The 27,354-nt window shown below is 42.1% G+C and overlaps 2 protein-coding genes across 5 annotated transcripts in view; one reads left to right on the top strand and one right to left on the bottom strand.

The window, feature by feature from the left end:
* The window catches only part of Tex36 (testis expressed 36), a 52,604-nt gene extending 37,432 nt beyond the window's left edge, over positions 1 to 15,172 (bottom strand). The window contains exons 1-2 of the mRNA XM_027409130.2: positions 14,902 to 15,172; positions 4,768 to 5,108 (exon numbers count right to left, since the gene is read on the bottom strand). Coding sequence (XP_027264931.1) covers positions 4,768 to 4,776 — 9 coding nt within the window. The 5' untranslated portion in view covers positions 4,777 to 5,108; positions 14,902 to 15,172. The remainder of the gene's footprint in view (positions 1 to 4,767; positions 5,109 to 14,901) is intronic.
* Positions 15,173 to 15,323: 151 nt separating this feature from the next.
* The window catches only part of Edrf1 (erythroid differentiation regulatory factor 1), a 36,258-nt gene continuing 24,227 nt past the window's right edge, over positions 15,324 to 27,354 (top strand). For 3 of the 4 annotated variants that reach the window (XM_027409126.2, XM_027409125.2, XM_027409128.2), the window contains exons 1-9: positions 15,324 to 15,559; positions 16,517 to 16,725; positions 18,655 to 18,721; positions 19,294 to 19,419; positions 21,560 to 21,684; positions 21,906 to 22,062; positions 24,841 to 24,942; positions 25,208 to 25,329; positions 26,468 to 26,579. In XM_027409126.2, coding sequence (XP_027264927.1) covers positions 15,449 to 15,559; positions 16,517 to 16,725; positions 18,655 to 18,721; positions 19,294 to 19,419; positions 21,560 to 21,684; positions 21,906 to 22,062; positions 24,841 to 24,942; positions 25,208 to 25,329; positions 26,468 to 26,579 — 1,131 coding nt within the window. In that variant the 5' untranslated portion in view covers positions 15,324 to 15,448. The remainder of the gene's footprint in view (positions 15,560 to 16,516; positions 16,726 to 18,654; positions 18,722 to 19,293; positions 19,420 to 21,559; positions 21,685 to 21,905; positions 22,063 to 24,840; positions 24,943 to 25,207; positions 25,330 to 26,467; positions 26,580 to 27,354) is intronic. The other variant, XM_027409127.2, reaches the window with a different exon arrangement.

Genomic DNA, 27,354 nt, shown 5'->3' with positions numbered 1-27,354 from the left:
GATATATTTACAAACATACACAGCAAGATGGTACTCAAATAGCGAGACTCTGACTTCAACTCGCAGGCATGAAAGAGCTCAGGCAAGGGTGACCAAATCCACCCACCAACCTCTGCAATGTTGCAGACAATGAGTTTGAAGAGCATGGTTACAATGACGCAACGTGACTTCAAGGTCTTTCATTATCATTGTGTGTGTGTACGTGTGTTCGTGTGCAGGGTGTATGTGTGTGTATGCATGTATGTATGGTGTGGGGGTGGTGTGGTGTCTGGTGTAGGGGTGTGTGTGGTGTATGTGGTGTGTGTAGTGTGTGTGTGTGTGTGTGTGTGTGTGTGTGTGTGTGTGTGTGTGTGATATGGGGTGATTTGTGTATGTGTGTGTGGTGTATATGTATATGTGTGTGGTGTCTGGTGTGGGGGTGTGGTGTATGTTGTGTGCATTGCTGTGTGCGTATATGTTATGTGGTATGTATATAGTGTGTGTGTGGTCTGGGAGATGGTGTGTGTGTATGTGTGTGTGGTGTATATGTAATGTGTTGGTATCTGGTGTGGGGGTGTGTGTGTATGATATATGCGCTGTGTGTGTGTGTGTGTGTGTGTGTGTGTGTGGTGTATATGTCATGTGGTATGTGTGTGTAGTGTGTGTGTGGTGTAGGGGTGGTGTGTGTATGTGTGTTGTATACATATGTGCGTTGTGTGTGTCTGGTGTGGGGGGTGTGGTGTGTGCCTCGTGTGTGTGTATGTTGTGAATGTGTGTGTGGTGTATATGCATATGTGTGAGTGTTGTATGTGTGTTGTGTGTATATATTATGTGGTGTGTGTAGTGTATGTATGGTGTGTTATATGTGGTGTTGTGTGTGTGTGTGTGTGTGTATGTATGTAGTGTTATTCCAACTGGCCAAAGCAAAAGCTTCCTTCTTCATGCCCTTTTATGTGGCCTGCTGTCAGAAAGTGTGGCCCAGATTTAGGGTGGGTCTCCTCACCTCAGATCGTCCAGTCAAGAAAATCCTCCACAGGTAGCTCAAACTGCTTGGGTTTCAGTTGATTCCAGATTCAGTCAAGTTGACAAACATGATTAGTCATTACTGAGATATATGCCAAGCCCTTTGAGGGATAGGGCATGGAAACAGATTTGAACTATTAGTTATGGATTTTTGAAGCTTCAAGTGGAGTAATCCATTTTTACCCCTAGGCCACAAATGAGCCAAAGTAGGACCCTAGGCAGGTGTCCTTTGTGGGCTCTGGTCTGATATAACCATTCTGTATTTCCTATATTAAAATAAACTGGATGCTGGGACAATGTCTTTTGAAAACTGAAGTGCAGTTAGAATATCTAGAAACTTTAAGTAAGGACCCCCAACTCTAAGACCCTATCAAAAGAAAGTTGTTATTCAACCAGGGTGGGAAGGAGGACACAGAAGCTGGGTTCTATTTTTTTTAACAATTAACGCGCTCTAAGGAAGCTTTAATAGTAGCCATATGCCGTGTGAGCCTCTGTTTGTAAGCATCCTCAAGCCTTGTGTTTGTTTCACATGTATCTGAAAATAAGCTTTATGTTTTCTTTTTTATATCATGACGATTTCCCAGGAGTAAGGTAAGATAGAGTGGGGCACCTAACTGCCTTCCAAGAGTGTCCCTTGGGTCTTTTCTGAAATCAAAGTTCAAAGGAGAATTGACAATTAGCATCAACAGAGACAAAACTATGATCGTTCTGGGGCTAAGGCAAAGGCTCAAGGCTCATCAGTTAAGAGAGCTTGCCACTGGTTCCCAGAATTCACAATGGTTGGCTCACAACCACTTAGAACTTCAACTCCAAGGGATCTTTTTTCAGCAAACACAGCAAACAAGCAAACAAACAAAACCTTTCAAAAATCACTGTGTTGACCAAGGTCATTGATAGGCATGATGAATGGGGGTCAGTGGAGGAATGAAACACTGGGCTATTCCCTCACTAAAAAAGTGGCCCAGAATCATCAGACTAGTCTCCAAAGACCAAGGAGCATGTTCTTAGGACAATGGATTTTCCTGCCCCCTCACATTCTTCTGCTACTGTTGAGAGCTCTTCAGTAAGTGTGCCCACATCTCTAATGAAACCTTGTTCCTCTGAAAAATTATCAGTGTTCTGTTTCATTTACAAAGAGAGATTGTTCTGCCCAAACGTCACAATTTACATAGAGAAAGCTGGAGAGGTGGCTCAGGGTTTAAGAACACTGGCTGCTCCTCCAGAAGACATAGGTTCTATTCCCAGTGCCCTCACGGCAGCTCGCAACTGTCTATAACTCTAATCCCAGGGATCCACACCCTTTTCCCGTCTCCATGTATGAGACTTGTGGTGCACAATCATACATGCAGACAAAAACACTCATAAATGTAAAAACTAAGTAAATCTTTAAAAGGAAAGAGAATTGTAAGAGAGTAAGAATTATCTCATTACCAAGCTAAAAAGAACTCTGAGGTTGAGAACCGAATGGCCTGTCTCCTGACAGGCTCCTTACACAGTGTGTTTTAGCCACCTAGGGCTTCCCTGTTCCATGAGGCCATTTCCTACCTCCTTATTTCACATTCACACCCTGCCCAAGCCTCTCACTCTCTCCAGGAACCCAAACTCCGCAGCACTTCCTAACCTCCTTCCCCTGCCAGCTTTCACAACCAAACTTCCGTGCTTACCATGCCTTATCAGGGAGCACCTTCTGCCTTTCATGCCTCGATATTTGCTACTGCCTTTATCAACGATCTTGACCTAGAGCATAGACCTCAGAAGTCAGAGATCATGTCTGAATAATAATCTTCCATCCAGAGCAGCATTCAGGACTCAAGAGATCATTGAAATGTATTAAATTAACCATACCTCATGGTATTGGTCAATCCCAACACTTCTCTCCAAGCTGCTCGGGGCTCTCTGGAGACATGGTTTTTCTTAGACAACCCAAGACTGACTGATGACAGTGATTGACAGAACAGAAAAACCTGGCCAGAAGTGCAGCTGGGAGGACTGAATCAAATACAGTTAAGGGAGCACCAATTTCAGTAGTCTTCTGGGAGAGGGAGGATGGTGGGAACGTGGACCTGGGTGGCCGGTGTGTAGATAACTGAAGAAGCAGATGATGGTGACCAGTGCAAGTATTGGGATTGCTTTTCTGTCATCTCTACTGAAGTTTGAATTTGAAATGTTTTTGTGATGCAAAGATTTAAGATGAAAGAGAAGCAAGCAGAAGCTGATTTGTAGACCAAGAGGCTGTCAGGCAGAGGTGTGGGAGAAGGGCTCCAGGATGGGTCCCTCCTCCCTTGCTCCCTGGGGCAGCACTCCTGCCCTCCATGCATTCTGATTTCATTGATAGATGCAGGCTCCCACATTTGGTATTGCCACCCCAGGGCACTGCCTCTGGCTGCCTCATATGCAGAGCATTACCAATAGGGAACCAGAGCTCATGGGATGGAGACTCTCCCTCAGTGAATCCAGCTGTTAGTAATCCCCTACAACAAGACCAAGAAAATCTCTTTGATGTCCTTGAAGTCACATGGAGTAAAGCCTCACCCTCTTTGTGTGAGAGAGTCTACTTTCAGGTCATGGAGACAGCTTGGTAGAAATTTCTCTATTCTAGGGGCTGGAGGTTAAGATCACTGGCTACTCTTCCAGAGGACCTGAGTTCAATTCCCAGCAACCACATGGTGGCTCACAACCATCTATAATGAGATTTGGTGCCCTCTTCTGATGTACAGGTATATATGCAGGCAGAACACTGTATATATAATAAATAAATCTAAAACAAAGAAATAGGAAAGAAAGAGAGAGAGAAAATCTAAAACAAAGAAATAGGAAAGAAAGAGAGAGAGAAAATTCTCTACTCTAGACACAGTCCTGGGATAGTGTAGACCAGTTTAGACTAACAGCTACCCATGATAGTTACATTCTAAGTGACCTCTTAGGGAATCCTTCCCTCTTTCTGGTGACACTCCTATAAGTCACAGTGAGAGATATAAAGTAATATACACTTTGTGCATCCAGGTGTCAACACAGAACAGCTGTCACCCAAAAGGGAAAAAGAGATAGTTTATTCTGTATCCAATATGATTAACCATGTCATAGCAACAGTAATTCAGGCTGCCCTAACAACATGTGTCCAGTGTGGAAACTGTTACCTGAACTTATAATCATAGACCAAAAGACATTCATAAATCAAGACATCTATAAAATATAATGGTGGGAACATCAAATGAGCAGATTATAACAAAGGAGAGAAAACTCTGCCGTAGGGTTTTGGTGTTATTGCATGGTATACTTATTTTTTTAGTTAGTAAAAGTTAATGGTCTGTTAATAAATTCCAAAAAGTTTATCTGACTGTCAAAAAGATGCTGGGTCAGATACAGAGCTGGGTGATGGGTGGATATTGAAGGGATTAAAGCAGCTCAAGATAATTTGGCTCTGGATCTGCAATATTCCAACTGTTCAGAATCAAGAAGGTTCTAACTAACCAATCTTGTGCAACCTTCAGCACAGATGTGCCCCTTCTCCCCAGGGATGTCACATAAAATCCACAAAACACTGCATTGGTTAAATACTCAAATACTCAGGTCTTACCAGAACATTTGTAATACCACACCTATTTGGCTCAACCAGTTAATGGATAGCCAAACCTGAGACTCCCTAAGGAAGAACAAAAGTCTTTTCTCCTTCCCTTCCTTGCCCCACCCCGTGTGTGTGTGTGTGTGTGTGTGTGTGTGTGTGTGTGTGTGTGTGTGTGTGTGTGTAACATGTATCTTACCTACCTGTGCCATTTGTAATGTAGATGAGGTCAGTGCCTCTCTCCCAATGTTGACAGACAAGAGGAAGATTCCAGGGAGAAATGCCACTGCGAAGGATGAATATAAATGATGTTTTTCCACTCTGTGGAAAAATGCCTTTTGTAGGAGAGTCTCAAAGCACTCCGGGAAGCAAGGCTTTGACAGACACTTTCAGCCAGGGTCAATGCGAACGGTCAAAGCTTCTGAAGTCACTTGTGATGAGAAAGAATAACCATCCAAGACTTTTAAAATGCAATCTTGCCTTCTGGGTAGTAAACAAACGTGTGCAGATGGATAATGACATCTGTGGATTCTGGCTCCATTTCCTGGAGAGAAAAAAATGTAAATAAATATGTAAAAAACTGTCATATGTGGATAACACCCACAGTTCAGGCAGCGGCTGCCATCCTGCGTGGCGTTCATAAGCAATGGGTCTTGTCACTGGGGTCCTCGTGACTGTGTGACTCTGAGAATAGAAACCACATTTCTTCAGTGCCTGGGGGAAGACAATCAGATGATGTTATGAGATGGTTAGAGATGAGACTCAGGCAGTGGTCATCCCCATTGGATGCCTCCTTGTAAATGTCTAATAGCTGAAGGATTCATTTGGGTCCTTAACTGGGGGAGTATAGGAGGGAGTGAGGAGGTCACAGCATCATTGACTGGTACACTCATTGAATGGTTCACTGGACAATTTTTTTCTCATCCATCCATGTGCTGTGTAAATGACCGAATTTGGGCTCCAGCCACTGATAATGCATAGAGAACAGATGTTAGCACCTTTGAAACTATTCCCAGGATTCATTTTGGGTATTGATCAGGCTTGGAAAATAAAACTCAATACTCTAAGAGCACTCCTCCTATAAGAAGCAATATCTTGGGCCAGGGGGTAGTTAAATGAGTAGTAGCACTTGCTGTACAAGCATAAGAATGAGAGTTCAAACCTCAAGCATGCAGAGCTAGCTGGGTATGGCTGCACCTGCATCTGTAACCCCAGGGATGTGGGGAGCAGAGGAAGGAGGATCACTGGGCTTGCTGGCTGCCAGCCTAGCTCCAGATTAAGTGGGAGACCCTGTCTCAAGAGAAAAAGCAGAGAATGATAGTACAAGACACCCAATGTCCTGTGTATACACAGTCATTCTCCCAACAACCCGAGAGAGAGAGAGAGAGAGAGAGAGAGAGAGAGAGAGAGAGAGAGAGAGACAGAGACAGAGACAGAGACAGAGATAGAAAGAGTGCTAATAGAGACAGCTTGCCCTTAGAAACACTTGTCTGTATTCTGAAAGCCAATGCTGAGAGCTTGCAAAATAATCCAAGTTCATGGGTGTCTAGGAAACAAACTACTTCCAATGCAGAAAAAAAGGTTTCCAAATGCTCTGCTTAGATGTTATTAATTTCAGAACAGAAATTAAATAGTTATCAGTTCATGAATAAGGCGTGAGACAGTTGTGACCAAAGCTATCTTGATGTTACACCAGTGAACTGTGCATCCGGGGAGTATATTGTCTTATGCTTCAAAATTGTCTACTCTCATCAAATTAAAGTGTGAAGCAAAGTATACCTCATTAACTTGCTAATTGTTCTTGACTTAAAGATAGCATTTGATTGCATCTAAAATAGTCTTTCTAGAGGCAGGCATGCTGGTGAATGCCTGTAGTCCCAGTATGTGGCAGGCAGACTTAGGAGGATCAGGCTTTCTAGAGTTTGAGGCCAGTCTGGGCTACATGAGACCATGTCTTAAAAATCCCAAATCAAATAACTGAGTAATCCAAATAAATCAAGATAACCTTTATAAAAGCACTAGCTTATAAACTTTTAAAATTACACATCATTAAGTATTTGTGTGTGTGTGTGTGTGTGTGTGTGTGTGTGTGTGTGTGTGTGTGTGTGTGTGTAGGGGCCAAAAGGTTATGGTGGGTGTCATCTTCCTCAGTCACTCTCCACTTTTTTGACAAGGGTCTCTCACTTAACCTGAAACTCACTGATTTAGCTATACTTGCTGGCCAGCAAGACCAAAAGATCTTCCTGTCTCTGCCCCCAAATGCTGGCATTGCAGGCACATGGTACCATACCTGAAATTTGATATGGGTGCTGGGAATCTGAAGTTTGTCTTCATGTTTGCATGGTATGCACTCTACCAACTGAACTAGCCTTTTAAAAATATTTCTGAGCATGAAACATTAACATATGTATATTTATTTGTAAATTATGTATTGATGCTAACACATTATCCAAAAGCTCATAGTAGTAAAAAATATATAAAGCAGTATCTGAAGCAATTTTATTTATTGACTGCAAACTAGTTCTATTCTTACTGATATACTTTTTAAAGATAGCAAAGTGCTTGAATGGGCCCCTTTCTTTTCTCAGAATCTTGGTTGGAAACTTACATCAATCTGAGGTCTCCTTCCAAGTGTGTGTGTGTGTGTGTGTGTGTGTGTGTGTGTGTGTGTGTGTGTGTGTGTGTGAATTTAGTATATGCATCTATGTGTGAGCCTATGCACACATTTATAGGCTAGAGAATATTGGGTGTCCTGTTCTGTCACTCTCCACCTTACTGCTTTGAGACAAGACCTTTCACTAAATCTTGAGCTAGCCTGGTTCCAGCAAGACCATGATTCTCCCATCTTTGGCTTCTACAACACTGTGGTTCCAGCGGAGCACAGGCAGGCCTGACTTTATATGGGTACTGAGACCCAAACCCAGGTTCTCATGCTTGCATGCCAAGTGCTCTTACCCACTGAGCCATCTCTCAGCCCCAGTGGCTTATTTTAAACTTGATTTTAGATGGCTGACCCATTTGATCTATTTTAAAAGCTAATTAGACCTACATAAAAGAATCAGATGACCTCAGGCATTACCATATCAGTCTGCCCTTTCTGTTGTAGCCACAAATCACACAAGGTTTTTAAATGAAGTTTGCTTCTTTGGAAGCCAGCTGCCCTTCTTCGGGAGCAGGTACACAGGAGCAAGGACTAACTTAGTTGGTTGTTTCACATGCAATGTGTTTTGTCATACATCAAGAAGTAAGGCTGCCAGACTGTTGTCATAGAATAAACTTAAAACCAGGATGTGTAACAGGATGGGGGAAAGACCTGCTGGCTGGCTGGCTGTGAAGGAAGGATCTTGCAAGCATGTATGGGGTAAGCAGGTGGGCTGACAGCTGACAAGGAGATTAGGCTAGGTGATGTGAGTTGGCCAACTTGTGGTATCAAAGAACACAATAAAGTATGGGTAGATTTTTCCCCCTGAAATGCCACCAATGTAACAGAGGGGTGTATAGGCTGGCTGTCTCTGTGACCTTGTGGACCCTTTTACCTTAGCACCTGGCCTACCTAAGCCACAGCTGCTCTGTGCTGAGAATACCCACTGTTACTAAGTATGCAGTTTGAATTCTTGCTTTTCTTCATCTTTTCTTTTCCTTTTCTTTTTTTGCTTAAGCATGTGTCCATGTACATGTGCACGTGTGTGCATACATGTGGAAGTCCAAGGTTGACATCATGTGTATTCCTTTATTGTTCTTTACCTTACACTTTGGGGCAGGGTTTCTGGCTGCACCTGGAGTTTGGCATCTTGCCTAGTCTCTCCAGACAGCTTGCATCAAGGATTCCATCTCTTCGTTTTATGCAGTGGGATTACAGGCACAGTGTCCCAGAAATCACACACACACACACACACACACACACACACACACACACACACACACACACACACACACACACACAAAGATCGGGTTTCTCTATGCAGACCAGGCTGGTCTCAAACTCACAGAGATCCGCCTACCTCTGCCTCCTGAGTTCTGGTATTGAAGGTGTGCCCCACAACCTGGTTTTTATGTGGGTTCTGGGTCTCTAAATTTTGGTCCTCACACTTGCACAGCAAGCACTTTACTCACTCGGGAATCTCCCCAGCCAGATATGAGCTCTAATAAGCCATGGCATCAGTTTGAGCGAGATAGTTATAGAATGTTGCAAAAATTTCCAAATGTCTATCTTCAGAAATGCTCCCTCAGTGGGTTGAAATCTTTTGAAAACAAAATGGGCTCTCACTCATTGCTCAAGCATCACCTTCATCTTGAAGGGACAGATAAAGTTTTTTGTTTTTGTGGAACTTTCTCCAAGTAGCATCCTAATGACAGCTACTTGTCATCATAGGGTAGAGGAGAAAATATGGAACAATCTGAAAAAAAAAAAAGAGTAACTCACTTTCAAACATGACAACTCTCATTAGTGTTTTGTCACCGAGGACCTGTGACCTCTGTATGAGCCACCTCAAGGTCATTCCTTACCCCATTATACAGCTTCAAAAAAGGTCTCTGAAAGGCCTAGATTTGTCAACAAGTTTAACCTTGTTAGTGGCATCAGATAGCCTTCACTTGTGGTATACTGTGTAGTGATCACTGATAACCAATGTCCTTCCTTGGGGAAATATCATTTTTCCCTGTGTCACTAATACCACAGCTGGTTATGTAGGGTTTTTTGTTGTTGTTAAAGCAAAATGAATTGCAGATATGTTTGTCACTGACCAAGGGCTTTAAAGAGTCAGCAGCTTGGGTCCTGGATAAAGATGGCTTGGACTAGTAGAGCTCAAATACTGTATGACGTACACTTACAACAAACATTTGGAATAGTCTCACTCCACAAGTTTCTTCAGTGTTCATGTAAAATTCAGTTTTACCTTAGTGGCCTATATTTTGCCTAGCAAAATGGCCTCATAAACATTGATACTTGGGAGTCATTTGCTTTCATTACATACAGAGTCTCCCTTGCTCCCAGCTGATCCTGGCCCAAGAAAGGGCATGCATCTAGCAGACTTAAAAAAAAAAAAAAAAGAAAGAAAGAAAAGATGCTCTGATTCTTCCTGCAACCAGGAACTGCCTTTGGAAGCCACTATCCTAAGGTATGGTCTATAGGCCAATGTGTTCTGGAACTAGCAATCCCATCAAAAAATGTAGAGTTCTTGGACTAACCTGGGGATACTGATTTCAAAACTGATGATGGTTTGAGAGTCTGCTGTTCAGCCAGTGACTATGGAGGATAAGAGGATCCTGAGTTCCAGACCAGCTTAGGCTGTATAAGGAGAGCACAAGAAACATCAGAAAACAATGAAATTCTACTGCCCCACATTGGCAATATAACTTTTTAAAAGGCTACCTGAGTAGTAGACGTGAACCCTTGCCCAGCTTTGCTTTCAGTGAGTATTGTACACCTTTCACTGAATTCATTGTTTGCCTTTCTGGACCATGCCACTCTCTTTTAAAAGGAAGAGTAGACAGCTTCAGATCATCTCAAATCCCACTTCTAGCTCTGAACACAGCCAGGAGTCAGAAATCTCATGGCTTTCCAATGTTCTCCAAGCAAATTAGTGAGGTTGGATATATGTAAGACCCTAGGTCAGTGAGGGTCTGGGTAGTAGGCTGAGGACCACATTCTCAAACACTACCCAAGTGTAGAAGTTCTCAGAGGTCAGCATCCTCCACTAGAGCAACTGTAGAACAATTAAATGCAGTCCATTAAAATCAGCAGCATCCCCAATCATGCCCACCTTTCATACAGTTCTTACTATAAAAGTTTTATAAAGGACTTCGAATTTTATTTCAGAAAATGCTGGATAGGAATGAGTCAGTTCATGAAGGTGGCACTTCTGCCTATGAGAGCATCCTGCAAGTATTACTGGCACCAAGGCAATGAGCCTTAAAGAATCTAGGGGTCATAGGGTTACTACAGAGCAGGCCTACTTTGATGATGGAGTACACTGAGCCACAGAGAAACTCAAGAGCCCAGAGTCTCAGACTGAAGGAAAAAGGGCAAAGGGAGAGCAGTCCTGAGAAGCCACCCTAGGCTAGCCTGTGGTTGGGACATAACAACAATGAGGACTGAAGGTCACTATCCTGAGATGAGAGGCTTGAAATAGTAGCAGGTATCAGGATAAACTTCGAAAATAAATAACAAACCATCAGTCTAGACTAGACAGTCACAGCTAACATCCTCTATTATCTTAGATAGAAAATACTAGGCACAAGACTTTCCAGATTAGGACAGCTATCAGAGTAATCTCTGTTATATGCCATTACTCTAGGACTGGACATGCAGAAGGTGTTGATTGCTCAATGTTGCTCTTGCTGGTTGTAAGTCTTATTTTTCTTATGTTTTTACCTTTCCTTCTCCTGGGATATACTTGATATTTGTTATCATAGTTTATAGTTTTTGTATCAGGTTTAAAACCTTCTTCTTTAGACTAAAAGCGAATTGTAGTGGCATCTTGCCTTGCCAGTGAACTTGTAGTAGTGGCCACACCCTTTGAGCATGGTTTCAGGTGCAGCCCTGACTTATTCAGGGAGAGGAGCTGCAGGCTCGAGCTCTCTTGGGTTGCACAGCATGGGGAGAGCAGAGACTGCATCTTCTGGAGCAGGAAGAGCTTGGCGGTTATTTATTCTCATCTGTGTAAGTCCTTCCCTAATAAACACCTACTTATCATTTATCTTGGGTCTGGTGAACTCATTTAAACCCAGAACCTTCAGTCTTCAATAAAATAAAAAACCCAAAATGCTCACTTCTAAAATAATTTAGTATTAACTTTGCTACAGGACTTTTCTGGGCCTTTGTAGTGAATGTACACTGTGGCTATCTAAAAGGAGGTTCCAGTATGCGGTAGCAAATTTATTATAACATTTGAATAGTGTCTCATGTTCAGCAGAGCCTGGAGAAATGGCTCAATGGTTAAGAGCACTTGTTGCTCTTACACAGGACTCACGTTCATTTCTCAGCACCCTCATGGCTGCTCACAGCCATCTATCTGTACCTCCAATTTCAGGGGATCCGACACCCACTTCTGTCCTCTGAGGGCATCAGGAATGCACATGGTGCACATATATACATGCAAGTAAAACACTCATACATATAAAAATAAAATAAATCTAAAAAGAAAAAAAGAAAAGCTTGTGTTTAATGGGATACATTTGGGGGGATGTGAATTTTGTTTTTCCAAACAAATTAAAAAATACCCAGTGCTGCAAAAAACTAAATACAAACTTTTTTTTTTGAGGCTGGGTCTCACTGTATATTTCTGGCCAACTCAGAAATCACTACATATCTGAGGCTGACCTCGAACTCAGACATCTGCCTAGCTCTGCCTCTAGAGTGCTGGGGTGAAAAGCACATCCACCACATCTGCCAACTAAATCAATTCATGACTGACTAGGATTTCCCTGAGAGTATCCTGAATGCTGAGGGAAATTTTGCAGTCTAAGGTCTGACTTACAAACTGTTTCAGATTGGTACAAACTGTGCATCAGTACTAACTTCAATTGTGGATGACATTGGCGCTACACTATGTAGGAGCTACGCTATTAAACATTTTTAGCCTGGATTTTGAGTATTAAAAGATCTTTGAGTGAACAACATTGTTTTTATGTTTCCAACATTTTGAAAAGCATTTTAAAAGCCTGACAGCCCTAGTCAGTTTTCCCTACATTGCCTAAGGGCTGAAACAGCTCTGTCAGCAGGTGCAGAACCTGCTGTTGGTGAAACAGAGGTGATCAGACAGGGCACCCGCCTTTGAGCTCACAGGCAGCAAGTGAGGGAGGCAGATTTAAACATCATTTTCCTGTAACGTGACAAGTACAGGGAAAGCTGTACCAGCATAAGTGACCAAACACTCTCTCTCTCTCTCTCTCTCTCTCTCTCTCTCTCTCTCTCTCTCTCTCTCTCCTCTGTTGTGTGTGTGTGTGTGTGTGTGTGTGTGTGTGTGTGTGTAGAAAGAGTAGGAAATGTTAGGGAATACTTATATTGAAACCTGAAATTAATCTAGAAGATCAACAGGAATAAGCTAGGTAATTTGGGGAAAGATATTCTAAGCAGAAGAAAAGCTTTGGAGCAAGCTGTTGGGGTGGCACATTGTAAGTTAGTCATCCATTCAACATGTGGGTCCTAAGCAGAGAGAACATCAGACACTGGACATGAGAGCCCTGAGCTGACACAACTGTCCAGGAGGCATGGGTGATAGACACCATCCTGAGGGGACATAAGTCAGGCTAAGTCTGGCACAATAAGAACAAGAGCATAAATTCATGTCTTAACATTTGAATTATGGGAGGAGTCATCTGTTTTCTCCTAACATTGGATTTCAATCAGTTACATTAGAGGCAATGATAATAACTTTTAAAAGCCTACAGCATGTGTTTGATTAAGGGGGGGAGCTCTTGGAGCTAGAGGAATGTATAAACTTTATGTAACCCAGATGTGCCTGGTTTCTCCATGCCTCGGGGATCACTCTCCCCTCCCAACTAAATTAGTCCCTGCCTGTGTGTGGCTTCCAGAGACCCAGCCCCGGGGCCAGGCCTCCCTCCATAAGGCCTGGGAGGCCTGATTGCCTTGGCTGAGCCCTGAGCTCCCATGATCTCATTATTATTGTCAGCTTCTTTTTCTGTATATCAAGTTCTCAGTTCTGCTTCATTCATTTCTGCCTTTTTGCAGGATATTACTAGCACATTTTCCTACTAAGCATAAAAAAGGGTCCAAATGTTTACTTCTCTAGAGAAAATGGGCAATATTTGTGTCCTGAGGAAAAAATTACCACCAACCCAGTAAATCCTTTCTTACAGATACATTATACAATAAATAACAAGACTGTAAGATTATCAGAAGCTAACTTATATTTGTAAAAAGGGTTAATAAAATTAATTATAAAACAGCCAGAATAAATAGGAAAATAAGGAAAACTTCAAAGGATAAATGTGGAATCGTTTCTTCTTACACAGATCTGTTCATTTAGAGACACAGAAACAGATGTATATTTTTTAATTGGGATCATATTACTTTTAAAATATTTGATTATCATTTAACATTATGGTGTGCAATTCAGATTTTTTTTACACATTCTTGGGAAATGAATTCATGGATGTTCAAGGTTTATCATGTACCCAAAGTAAGTTTATTAAGTTTTATTCAAATCTTGTATTATTATTGTGTATATGCCTGTGTTCATGTCAGCCACAGGACATGAGATGGGCAGACACAGCTTTCCAAAGTTAACTTTCTCCTTCTACCATGTGTTCCAGGGCTGAGATGGAACTCGGGTCATCAGCTTGGTTAGCAGGCAGGGGCTTTTTTACCTGCTGGGTTTCCAGTCCTTGTAATGTATTAAACAACAAATTGCAACAATAACAGTAACTGGCTGTAAAACACACAAAGTAGTTTTTTTGTTTTGGTTTTTGGTTTTTCGAGACAGGGTTTCTCTGTGTAGCTTTGGAGCCTATCCTGGCACTCGCTCTGGAGACCAGGCTGGCCTCGAACTCAGAGATCCGCCTGCCTCTGCCTCCCGAGTGCTGGGATTAAAGGCGTGTGCCACCAACGCCCCGCACAAAGTAATTTTTAAAAACGGTAAGACATGCTTTAAAGTAAATGTCTGCAAAATATGTATCAAAATGCTAACTCATAAAAATGTCTTGTTTAATTTGAAAACAATATGCAGACTGCACCCGCTTGCTACAAGGACTCCTAAAGATGCAATTACTGAATTCTCAGAGCCTAATGAAAAAGTATAACCTGGCATAACCAAATAACTGCAAAGGCCAAAACATGTAAACCAAAAACATAATACCTCAGGGCAGGAGAGATGGCTCAGTAAATAGGAACACTTTCTGCTCACACAGAGGACCCCCCAGTTCAGTACTCAGCACCCACGTTAGGCAATGCCCAACTGCCTGTAATTCCGTTCCTAGAGATCTGATGCCCTCTTCTGGATTCTGATAGCATTTCATACACACACGCACATACGTGTATGTACAGGCAAAGAACCTCATACACACAACACAAAAGTGTTTTTCAAAAACCTTAATACCTTTTACAAACAAATATATTTTATGGGGAATGTGGCAAAGAAAGCCTGTCTGATATTAGGTGCAGAGCTAGAAATGTAGCTCGGAGTGCTTGCCTCACCTACTCGAAGACCTGGGTTCCATCCCCAGGCTGGAATAAACGCAAGAATTGGGAGCTGGTGGCAGGAGAATACCAAGTACAAGATTACCCTCCACTACTCAGCGAGTTCAAGACCAGCCAGGGCTGCACGGGACGCTGCTTAGAAAACTACTGATCAGGCTGATTACTTTTCTCTCCTTACAGTGCAGAGATCTGGAGCGGCCTCAGGGAGAAACGCGGGGTCTTGGCCCTCCACCGATCTGAAAGTGCGAAGACCCACAGGTGGTCCCCGCGCGCGTGGAGCTCGAGACGCCCTGAGAGTACGAACCGCCTGTGAGGCCCGGCGCCACCGGCTTTGATCACGGGAACCCCTCCCCTACCGCCCGGACTTTGACTCAACTCCTGATAACTGTTTGCCAACAAAGACCAACCGCGAGCGAGGGGGAGGAGCCCGGGCGTCGGATATCGCGAGAAGTGGCCGCCCGAGCGATGTGACAGGCGCCGGCGTGTTGCTGCTCCGGACCCTCTCCGAGGGAGGAGCTATAGTCGGAGTACCGGCTGGACCTTTGGGGTAAAAATCTCGCGAGATTTGATCGCGTCACCTCGAGCCCTTCCTGTCAGCCGCCGGAAGTGCGAGCTGCTGAGCGTCCGAGTTTCTCGCACTGCGGTTCTCCTGCGACTCTGGGCCCGCGTTCCTGTCGCAGGCTCCTGGGCTCGCGCGTCTGGCCGCCTCCCCCGGGGCGGAAATAATGGGGGACCCCAAGGAAGCAGGAGCCGAGGCTTCGCCTCCAGGGGCGGCCGCCCGAGGAGGGCTCAGCCTCCTGTCCCAGGCGGAATCCGAGGAACCTTCTTCTGCCCAGGTGAGGCTTCGGGACCTGCCGGGACTCGGGGGTTTGCGTGCCCGCCGGACCTGGACGGGAGATCGCGGGGCTTCTGGAGCTTACTTCCACGCCTCCTTGGCACCTCTGGTTCGGAAGGAGTCACCGGGTGTGCCTGTCGTCGGGTTTGCAGGTGTTTGCTTGCAAGGCATTGATGCAGAACACACCTGGTTTCCCACGCGCGGGTAATTGATGGGACTGGTTACCGAATGTGCCACGGCCTTCCGAGGGCGGAGGAAAAAGGGACAGTGCCAGGGAGGGCCTCACCTAAATCTTGACTGAGCTGATACCTTGAAAGGCGCAAAGTGTTTGTCAAGCCTAAAGCGGCTCTAATGAATGTGAGTCCGGACTCTGAGCTTGCACCGGAGTGTGTTGTCTCAGGATGAGTTTACGAATCGATCAGTCGCTGTAGGTTTGATAAAATAAACACGACCCAGTATCTTCCTACAGTGTCTTCGATGTATGCTAAACTAAAATATTCTATTAAACCCGTTCACCGGTCTTGCTCATTTTGCATGCAGTTAACGTGACACAATTAAGCGCGTTTGGTTTCTGATGCTCCATTGTATGTGACTCAACAAACTGGGTAGTCATTACTGGTGTGGAACTGGTTGTGTAGACCAGTGAGGCTGGCTTTAGACCTCGCAGTGACCCTTCTGTGTCTGCCTCCGCGGTGCTGGGAGCGCACGTGTGCAACCACTATGCCCAGTATTTTAAAAAGCAGTTTGGTTGGCCTTTATCCACTTCTTAGTTGATCCTTTTCTTTTTTACATTTAATGGAAAACAGCTAGGTAAGCATAATTGAAGCTTGAGTCTAAGTGTTACAGCTGACTGGCAGCATAGGCTCCTTGTGAAGCCTGATTTGGTGGGTTCTTGTATGACGGTGAGATTGTCATTCCCAGCAATATTCATTAAGGCTTCGCTCCCTGTGTTAATTAGGGATCAGCTTTATTTCTTGGAGGCAATGAAGTGAAAAGCCGAGCCGTGGTGAAATATTCTTCTGCCCCTCCTCGAACAGCATTTGCACGTCTTGAAGAAAAAACAGACTTGAAACTCCCACCTGCCAACTGGTTACGAGAGAGTGCCAAACTAGGGCCAGCAGGAACTACCATTCTTGGCAATAGTAAGAAAAGCAAGCCATTTTCGAGGTAAATTTTAGTCGCTGGCATTTCTTCCCCTCCCCTTAAACCCCCAGTTAAAGCTGCTTCCCAGTTCAGTTTGAGATACACATTAATTTGTTCAGATATGTTTAATAAAAATTTATAGCTGTCTTTCAAATTCATGGTGCAATAAGATGACATTGGAGTTATATGCTTTCTTTAAGTCTGTAGCATGTTTTAACAAACATGAATATTGACTGCTAATAAGCTGTTTTATCCATTTGTATGTGCTCTGAATATGTGCAAATAGGGTGGTGTGTAAGGAGCAAGACCTGAGCCACTACTTAGCTTGCTGTCTGGAGTTTTTGTTTGTTTGTTTGTTTTCGAGACAGGGTTTCTCTGTGTAGCTTTGGAGCCTATCCTGGCACTTGCTCTGTAGACCAGGTTGGCCTCGAACTCACAGAGATCCTCCTGCCTCTGCCTCCCGAGTGCTGGGATTAAAGGAGTGCGCCACCAATGCCGGGCAGCAAAGTGGGCAGGGGTCTTTATCTTTTTGGTTTTGGGGGGTTTTTTTGTTTTGTTTTTGTTTTTCAAGACAGGGTTTCTCTGTGGCTTTGGAGGCTGCCCTGGAACTAGCTCTTGTAGACCAGGCTGGTCTCGAACTCACAGAGATCCGCCTGCCTCTGCCTCCCTAGTGCTGGGATTAAAGGCGTGCGCCACCAACACCCTGCTTGGAGTTTTTATTAAATGGTGATGTAGTATTTGAAAAAGCCTGAGGTTAAAAACTCCACATGCTGGGTAACCTACATCTTTGGCCCACAGTGGAAATTCTACTGGTGATATTTAAAGTTAAGAGTGTCCTTCGGTCTTAGCTAGTGTCCATATTCTTGTTGACCATTTACTGTGTGTTCTTTTTCTTCCCCTGAATGATTGGACTTAAAATATTTTCATATAACTTATATGGCAATAACCACAAACATTGATACCCTATGAGCTAGTAGTTTAGAAATTATCCAGATGCCTCAGGCTAAAAGCCATGTTCACAAGTTGTTTATTTTTGGATTTTTTGTTTTGTTTTTTTTTGGGGGGGGTTGAGACAGGGTTTCTCTGTGGCTTTGGAGGCTGTCCTGGAACTGGCTCTTGTAGACCAGGCTGGTCTGGAACTCACAGAGATCCACCTTCCTCTGCCTCCTGAGTGCTGGGCACAAGTTGTTTATTTGTAGCATTTTTGATATTATGAAAAGTCTGAAAATAACCATATATTTTTATTATTTTAAAAATGGCTTAATTGTATTAAATGTGAGTTGGTTTAAATAGTTATGTTTACTATATAAATACTATGCTAGATTATTTTTCTGTGTTTTTTACAACCATCTTTTTAAGATAGACACTATTAACAATTTGCAAATGAGGAATCAAGGTTAGCCTGTTTATGCAGAGTAGATGGAAAATCATATTAAACACATGCAGTCCTAGGTAAATGTCCCGACTCATTCACTTACTAATGGGAACATGGTGACATCAGTTGCTTTTCAAGCTTGTAGATCACGTAGATGAGCCTCATGTGGTAACTCAGAATGAGTTGGGTGCTCACCAGTTTTTCATTTTCTCTTTCTGATTTAATTGATTTCAGGTATGTTTTTTTCTTTATTGGTATTATATAACTCACAAAATCATATATTTCATATTTTGTTTTTCTTCTCCACGTGTTAAAAGAATAAAGTCTTGAACTATTTTACATTGGAAAGGTTTGGGGTTTGTGATAATACAAATTGTTTTTCACGTTCTTACAGTTTTATGAAGTCAGAGATGTATTTTTAAGGTATGCCTTTTAGTACATCTAAGAAGGAAGTACTAGGCTGCTGGATGACAATGTGCACCTTGATTTCCATGTGTGAGATGTAGCTCTCATGTCCTAGAAGCAGTGCAACTTGATACTCTGTTTAGCTTTCCATCTGTCGCTTTTTCCTTCCATAGTTTCGGCATGGCATATGACTTCATTGATTCAGTGGGAAATGACGTGGATGTGGTCTCTGACTCAGAAGTGAGTGTTGTCATTTGGGGTGACTTTGAGGGTATGCAGTGTGAGGTGGCATGGACTGGAGGTGTTATACCATGTTTTGTTTTATAGTCTTGCTATCAACAATTCAATAAGGCACAGTTAACTAGTTATTAATGCCTATAAAATACTAGCTTTTTATCTCCTTCCTTTTAAGAGCACAGAATTCAAAAAACAGTGGCAAGGATAAAAATCTGAATATTGTTGGTTGTATTTTAATAGTAATAATTGAAACATACTATGTTTGGGTTATTCATATACTATCAATTGAGTGTAACCATGTGCCTCCACTCATTCCTATAAAAAGGAATACTGTTGTAAAAGTGCTGGGTTGTCACATACACTGGTAGTATAACTCTAGAATTTATAAAGATTTTATAAATCTTTTAAAATCTTCCATATGATTGTAATTCTTGCATAGTCTAGTTTGTGTAACCCTGAGGAAAATAAGGCTTATTAAGCTTCAAATTGAATGAAGTTAAAATCCAAAAGATTTTGGGTCATCCTTAAAGGGTCTTTCTAAACTTTTTTTTTTTTTTTTTTTTTTTTTTTTTAAGAACATAAAAAAGCTCCTGAAGATTCCCTACAGCAAGTCCCACGTAAGCATGGCTGTCCACCGCATAGGAAGGACCCTCTTACTAGATGAGCTGGATATTCAAGAACTTTTTATGAGATCATCTCAGGTAATTAATTTATGCAAAAATCAGTTAGAAAAGCATTTCTCTTTATAGCTCAGGAGCACTGAAAGTATGACTTTGTTTTAAAGAAGTGCCAAAGTATGTCTAAGAGCGCTTGCTGAGTCAAATTCTCAGAATTTGTATAAAAAGCTGAGCATAGTTACACAGTTTGTAACCCCGTTACTGTGGGAAATTGGAAACGGGATTGCTGGGTCTTGCTAGCTGGGCGGTGACAAGGTGGAGAATGACAAAAATCGAGCTTGGGGTACAATGATAACCTCATTTGACCTCTGTATTAGACCTGCATGCGTGCACTTCAAACACACTCACATACATACTTACATACTCATGCATACACAATTATTTTTAAAATGCCAAATTGGAATTGTACCTGAGTACTTCAGCAATACAGAAAAGGTTTCATTAAAGATTTAAAAAAAAAGTGCTGAGTGGTGGTGGCATACACCTTTAATCTCAGCACTTGGGAGGCAGGCAGATCTCTGTGAGTTTGAGGCCAGCCTGGTCTACAGAGCGAATTCCAGGACAGCCAAGGATATAACAAAAAATCCTTGTCTTGCAGCAGTGGGGGATTAAAAACAGCAAAAGGTTTTAATAAAGAAAAAACAGCTGGATATGATGGCCCACTCCTTTAATGCCAGGGCTGAGGATGAAGAGGCAGGTGGTTATCTCAAGTTCAAGGCCAGCCTGCTAGGTCTATGTAAATCGTTCCAGGACAACTGGGGATAGTTAGAGAGACCCTGTCTTTAAAAAGGAAGGCTGGGAGGGAAAAAAGAACAGAACAGAAAAGAAAATTCTTTTAAAGAGAGTTATTTTTTAGGTGGCCTCTACACATCTGTGGGCCACAAGCAGGCGTGGTACCCAGGGAAGCCAGGAGAAGGTGTCCGATTCTCTGTAACTAGAGTTAAAGATGTTTGTGAGCCACCATGTAGGTGCTGGGAATCCAGCATAGGTCCTCTTGAAGATCACTCTGTGCTCTTAACCATTGAGCCATCTCGTCAGCCCCCTCTTTTATTCATTTTTAAAACCAGGAAAAAAAAAAACAAGGAAAAAGATGATTTAAGAATCAACAACAACAACAAAAAAGTTGTTAAATTTGTGAAATTAAAGTAACTATAACTGAATTTTTGAAAAATCTTTTAAAAGTCTATCATAGGCATACTCTGGAAACATGGATGTCAGAAATGTAAACAATTTTAAAGAGCTGTTCTATGAATGTAACCAATTATATTAACTGATTTTTAGCTTCATCGGTGTCGTCCCCCCCCCCCAGGAAAGTTTCTGTTTTTCAAGTTTCTCAAGGCCTACTTTCATGAACTGGTGACAAATGGTTGATGGTTCTGCCTGTTTATACTATTTAAAGTATTCCTACACAGTATTGTTTTGTTTGAACCTAGGGCTTCATGCATTCTTGACAAGTGTTTGCCACAAGTGCCCACCTCCCCAGACAGAGTCTTACTAATTGCCCAGGCTAGCTCCAGTTCACTCAGTAGTTCATGCAGGTCTTAAACTTGCAGTTCACCTGCTTCAGACTCTCAAGTAAAATTGACACTCAACGTGGCTGGAAAAAGTGGTGGTGGTGGGGGGAGCGCACTTATTCCTCACTTGTCTAATTGTTGAGTTATACATAGATGCTTTGAATGAAGTGTAAAAGTAGGGGCTGCTTATTGGGGACAGGAAGATCAAAGTGTTTTAATAAGTGCATGCTTATGAAACAGTATTCAGAAATTAATAATTAAAGAATATTTTCTTGTAACCAAGAGTACTGGATGAGTATTAGTCAGTGTTTTGTCACAGTGATAAAATTCTCCAGAGAATCAACATGAAACAGATGAAGTTTATCCTGCCTATGGTTTTAGAAGTTCCACACTACCACAGCACCATTGCTTTGAGCCTGGGGTGTGAGAGTCTCCTTCACTCATGATGTCCAAGAAGCAAAGAGAAAAAGAAGGGCCAGGGTCCTAGTATCCCCTTCAAGGCTACACGTTCAGTGACCTAACTTCCTTCTGCTAAGCTCTCCCTCTTCTCTCCTAGAAGCACCACTGGCTGTGTGCTGAGCCTTTAACACACTGTGTTCCACATCTAATACCCGCGTGCATATTTGTTCAGTAATGTCTCATGTTTTCAGACTGGTGATTGGACGTGGTTGAAAGAGTTTTATCAAAGACTGATTGATCAGAAGTGGCAGAGGAAGAAGAAAAGCAAAGAACACTGGTATCAGAAGGCTATTCTTTCCAAGTTCTTGTACTACAGGTATTTGACCACTGTTTATTTTTATCTTCAGAAAAATGAGATTCTGGCCTAAAATTAAAATTAGTAATTCAAGTTTTGCTTCTGTGGTTTTTGTTAACATTTAGCTTATTGTACTTTTTATAAGCAGGATGTATGCTTGGCTATAGAATCTAGTTCATACAGATGGGTAGATTGTAACATAAATGTGATGACTTTTTTCCCTCCATTTCTGATTTGACCAGCATCAATGGTGATGGAGCCGCCCAGCCTGTCCCATCTCCTGCAGAACAGCAAGAATCATCTAGTTCTGATCAGACACATGATTCTGAAGGGGCTTCCTGGCCCGCTCCCTTTGAAATGCCTTCTTCAGTGTCTGAAGATCCCAGTGCTTCCAGTCAGGTTTGTTAGTCCTTGGATGATGATGCTGTGTACTCACTTAGGGAAACACAACTTTACCGAAATAACACGTGGTGAATAAGGGTGAGGATATTTTATCAACCCATCTTGCAATTAGGAAAAGAGTGCTTTTAGTTTCTCACAATAGAATTTACAGGAGTTAACATGAATGGTTAGATAATTTTTTTTATTAAATAACCCAAAATATTTTAAAGTAGCCAGCTGATTTTTTTCTCTTAAAATTGAGTACTGTTGTTAGGTATGGTGGTACATGCCTTTAATCTCAGCACTCGGGAGGCAGAGACACATGGATCTGTGAGTTCGAAGCCAGCCTGGTCTACAAAGCGAGTTCCAGGACAGCTAGGTCTACACAGAAAAACCCCATCTTGAAAAACAAACAAAACTATTGAATATAACAGTAAAGGTTTTGTTTTGTTTTGTTTTCGAGACAGGGTTTCTCTGTGTAGCTTTGGAGCCTGTCATGGAACTTGCTCTGTAGACCAGGCCTTGAACTCACAGAGCCTGCCTGCCTCTGCCTCCCAAGTGTTGGGGTTAAGGGCATGTTGCCAACCCTGCCCTGCCTATATTTTTAACCCTTGATATGTAATAAGTACCTGTCATGTTTAGACAATAGGTGTGCCTATAATTTAGATTGTTCAGCCTAAAATGAAGCTTCTGACATTGGCCCCACATTAATGTTATGTAAAGATTTTAGAAAGGAAGAAAGAATAGACTGTTGTCTCCTTTGTCTCATGTCCTTGGTTTCTTATTTACTTACTCATTTTTGAGATTTGTTTGTTTGTGTTTGTTTTTGTTTTTGTTTTTTTGAGACAGGGTTTCCTCTGTGTAGCTTTGGAGCCTATCCTGGCATTCGCTCTGGAGACCAGGCTGGCCTCGAACTCACAGAGATCCACCTGCCTCTGCCTCCCGAGTGCTGGGATTAAAGGCGTACGCTACCAACACCGGCGAGATTTTTATCTTATGTATATGAGTGTTTGCCTACCTGAATATCTGAGTACTATGTATGTGCCTGGTACCCAAAGAGTCCACAAGAGGTGTTGTATCCACTGGAACTGGAGACAGTTGTGAACTGCCATGTTTGTCCTGGGAACTGAGCCAGGGTCCTCTGAAAGAGCAGCCAGTGTTCTGTGTAGCCCCTAGTTATTTATTTTTAACATAGCGTACCATAGGATGAAATAACACTGTATAGGTGTTAAATAGTGGCATTTCTATTTTTAGGAAAAACACTAAGCCAAAGAAATAGAAGTAGAGCTTTTAATTTGGTAAATTTGTGTTTTTTTTTTGTTTTTTTTTGTTTTTTTGTCTTGCTGTATATTTTCATGCACTGAAAATAATTCACCCAGACTGGTTCAGTCTTTACACATTATAGAGTTATAAAAAATTAACACACTTAACTTGATCTTATAAAAAATTAACTAACTTGATTTCAGTTGTAGGGGTTTAAAAGTAGAGAGGACATTCCATAAAAGTACATATAAATTTGAGGGGTTTTATTATTGTTTTGTTTTCCAAAGAGAAAATGTAAAAGGAAGGAGTACTTAATGTGCAAGTCACTTAGTTACATCAAGAAGTAGGGAATGTATCATTCTGTATTCATTACTTTACATGTTTTATTACATGTGGTTATATGTAACCAAAGGATTTTTTTTGGCAGGGGGGGGGGGCAATGGGTAGAACAAGGGCTTGGTTGGTTAGTACACACACTGTTATCATAGAGGATCCAAATTCCATTTCCCGTTCCACATCGGGTAGCTCACAACTATTTTAACTCCAGCTCCAGGGGAGCTGTTGCCCTTCTCTGGCCTGTAGGATTACTTGAATTCACATGTACATACCCCCATAGATAACACATAATTCAATAAAAAATGGTTTTGTGAAATCAGCAAAGACAACGTCACTATTAAAAGTTTAAAGTGTTTCCTAGTGACAGTTGCCTAATGGGTGCAAAACTGGATAATATGCTGTATTTACTCAATATCTAGATATTTTCCTAAATGTATTCCAGACTCTGAAGAACAAACCTTTATTTAATCCCAGCATTTGGGACGGACAGGGCTACAAAGAGAGACTCTGTCTCAAAAAAAAAGAAAGAAAGAAAGAAAAGTTTTAATATTAAATAAATGGGAGAACATTGGATTATACAGAGAGAGAGTAGATTTTTCTATTGTAATACCATTTAAAACATTTGGGTTTTGGTTGGTTGTTTTTTGTCTTTTTGTTTGTTTCTTTTTGGGGGGGTTGGTGGGGAGTGGTGGGAATGATGTTCAGTAGACATTAATTTTCAAAAGCAAGTATTTGGCAAGCAACAGATTTCCACACTAAAGGGAGAGTTTTTTGGGTATCCAGGGTTTGGGATTCTGTGAAGCTCACATAGGGCATGCCCAACTGGAGACTATTGGTGTGAAGAGTGTTTTAAACTAAGGCCGAGGTGCTAGGTGTTTCATTTCAGTAGAGATGTGCTCGGCTGCCAGAGAGTGGTAATCGGATTTACCAAAAAACAAAAATGGAAACTGAATTCTTGAAAGATTTTTAGTCTATCTTGTTTAAGATATGAATATGATTAGCTTGCAGCAGCTGCAAGAAATCAGAGCTAAATCGAGCCACACTCCATGAGTGATGAGCATCGTGCATTCATTGTACTGGCTGATTTACACAGGAAGATTGGGGTGTGTTCTAGTGTGTGGGTGATACTCTGTGAGCATACGTCAATTATAAGAAGTGTCAGCAGCATAGTCACTCCTTATCTTGCACTTTCCACAGGGCAGGGAGCCTCTTGAGCCCTCATGTATAGTGGGGCATGTGGCCTCAGCACCCAAAGAGCAAAACCTTACTACTTTGTTCAATGACGGGGAGAACAGTCAGGTATGCTTTCCATGTGCCCACCTGAGACAACTAGTCCTCGGTTCACTTCATCACTTAAAAACTAGTCTCATTTGGAACTGATAGGGAATAACTCCACTTGATCCTCAGAACTGCTTTGTAAACGTCTCAATGTCTTTTACAGCTCTTGGGAATTGACTTTGTTTCCTTTGCCTCTTCTGCTATCCTGTTTATTTCTTTGGATCACGGAGGGGGAGGGGAACTGTGAATCTCTTGTTATTATAATCTTTCCTATTTTAAATTAAAGGGTCTTAAAAATGACTTTGTCCGGAATATTCTGTGGACTTTTGAAGACATCCATATGCTGGTTGGTTCTAACATGCCTATATTTGGTGGTGGCAGATATCCAGCAGTTAGCTTACGCCTCAGGTAAACCACCTTATGCTCCTTGTGCTTTTCTTTAAACAAGCTTTCTTTAAAGTGAATGTCCCATTTGCTCTCCTATGACTGTAGAGATGGCCTCTTTCCCATTCACCCCACCCCACCCCACCCCCTTGCTCCTGCCAATGGAAATTGCCACAGTAAGAAAGGAAGCACTGTCAGCTGCTGCTGCCAGTCCCATAAACAAGTGTTCATTCTGATGCTGACTGAAAGTCCAGGCCAGATGTCTGTGGAACTGGCCTAGTCTTATGTTTGAGTCTACAACTACAAGTTAATTACAAACTTGTATTTAAATACAAGTTTATTTAATTGCTTGAAGTGGTTAACCAGCTTCCTCTTAAGTAATTGTGAACATTTTCTTAAATCTCCATGCACATCAGCTAGTGTGGGTTATCATGTGTGTGGTCAGTGTTTCCTTGGGATGTGTGAGGAGCATGCAGAGAGCTCACAGTCACAATCATCATGCTGCTTCCTGTTCACACTGAGAACTTAGCAGTGTGTGTTACAAATTCTAAGTTTTTGGGAGGATTTTCGACATAATGTAGCTATTGAGCTATGTGTGTCTGGGTCTTCAGATCAGAAAGAATATGTATGACAGTTTCCATCTAGGGAGAATAGAGTAAGATATTAAATGGGAAAACACATCTAAGAGATTCATTATGGGTCATTTTTTTCTTATTTTTCCATTTTTTTAATTTGAACTAGAAACAAGATTGTTTTACATGTCAACATGTCAATCCCAGTTCCCTCTCCCTCCCCTTCTCTCCTACCCCCCCCCCAACTAAAACCCTACCTATCACATACCCTTTCTGCTTCCCAGGGAGGGTAAGGCCTTCCATAGGTGGTCATCAGAGTCTATCATATCCTTTGGAATAGGGCCTAGGCCCACCCCGGTGTGTCTTGGCTTAAGGAGTATGTGGAATGGGCTCCCAAAGTCCATACCTATGCTAGGAATAAGTAGTGATCTACTACAAGAGGCCCCATGGATTTCCAAGGTCTCCTCACTGATAGCCATGTTCCTGGGGACCAAGAGCTCTCCCTTGTTCAGGTCAGCTGTTTCTGTGGGTTTCACTCATTATGGGTCATTTTAATTAAGCCAGATAACATTTGAAATGTATATTTTCAGGGATAACAACAAACCAATTAATGTATTGACTGGAATTGACTATTGGTTGGACAACTTGATCTGCAATGTACCAGAGCTTGTGATGTGCTTCCATGTAAATGGGATTGTACAGGTAAGACACAGAGTGACTGTTCTAATCTCTTAAATGTAGTTTGGTGCACAAAGAGCTTCACCACAGTGTTAAAGGCCCAGAATGCTGAAGTGTGTCTTTGGCAAGGAAGAAAGGTGTGAATAAACTGAAATTTCAGTGTTTTCATGGTTAAGTTGGTTAGAGCAGAAATTTAGATGTTTCAGGAATATCTTTACAAGTAATTTTTGGGATGGTCATAAATACTGGTGAAGCTTAGAATGTTAATGTCAAGCACCCATAGTGGTTAACTCAAAGTTAGTGTACAGTGGACACATTTCTTTGTTATGCAAATATCTGCTTGGTTTATACAAAGCTTCAGGAAATGCCATGATAATTGCATCTAGTGGATACTGTGCTTTCCACCATCATGTCCAACCCAGGGCTATATTATATGTAAGAAGCCTTGTATACGATTCTAATTTGCAACCTTGATTAAGAACCACTGTTAGCCGGGCGTTGGTGGTGTATGCCTTTAATCCCAGCACTTGGGAGGTAGAGGCAGGTGGATCTCTGTGAGTTCGAGGCCAACCTGGTCTCCAGAGCGAGTGCCAGGATAGGCTCCAAAACTGCACAGAGAAACCCTGTCTCCAAAAAACAAAAAAACAAAAAAAAAAGAACCACTGTTAGACTGTGAGGTATTTATAGCAGGCATAGGGGAGAAAGAGGGAAAGTATTAATGATGGGGATGGGGGAAGAGTAGAGGGACTTTCAGGTCTAGGACAGCAGTGAAGTTCACTGGCATGGGACATTAATTTCA

Source organism: Cricetulus griseus, chromosome 3 (genome assembly GCF_003668045.3).
Source record: "Cricetulus griseus strain 17A/GY chromosome 3, alternate assembly CriGri-PICRH-1.0, whole genome shotgun sequence".
Taxonomy (NCBI): domain Eukaryota; kingdom Metazoa; phylum Chordata; class Mammalia; order Rodentia; family Cricetidae; genus Cricetulus; species Cricetulus griseus.
The sequence above is the reverse complement of the archived record's forward strand: the minus strand, read 5'-3'. Positions and strand labels throughout refer to the sequence as shown.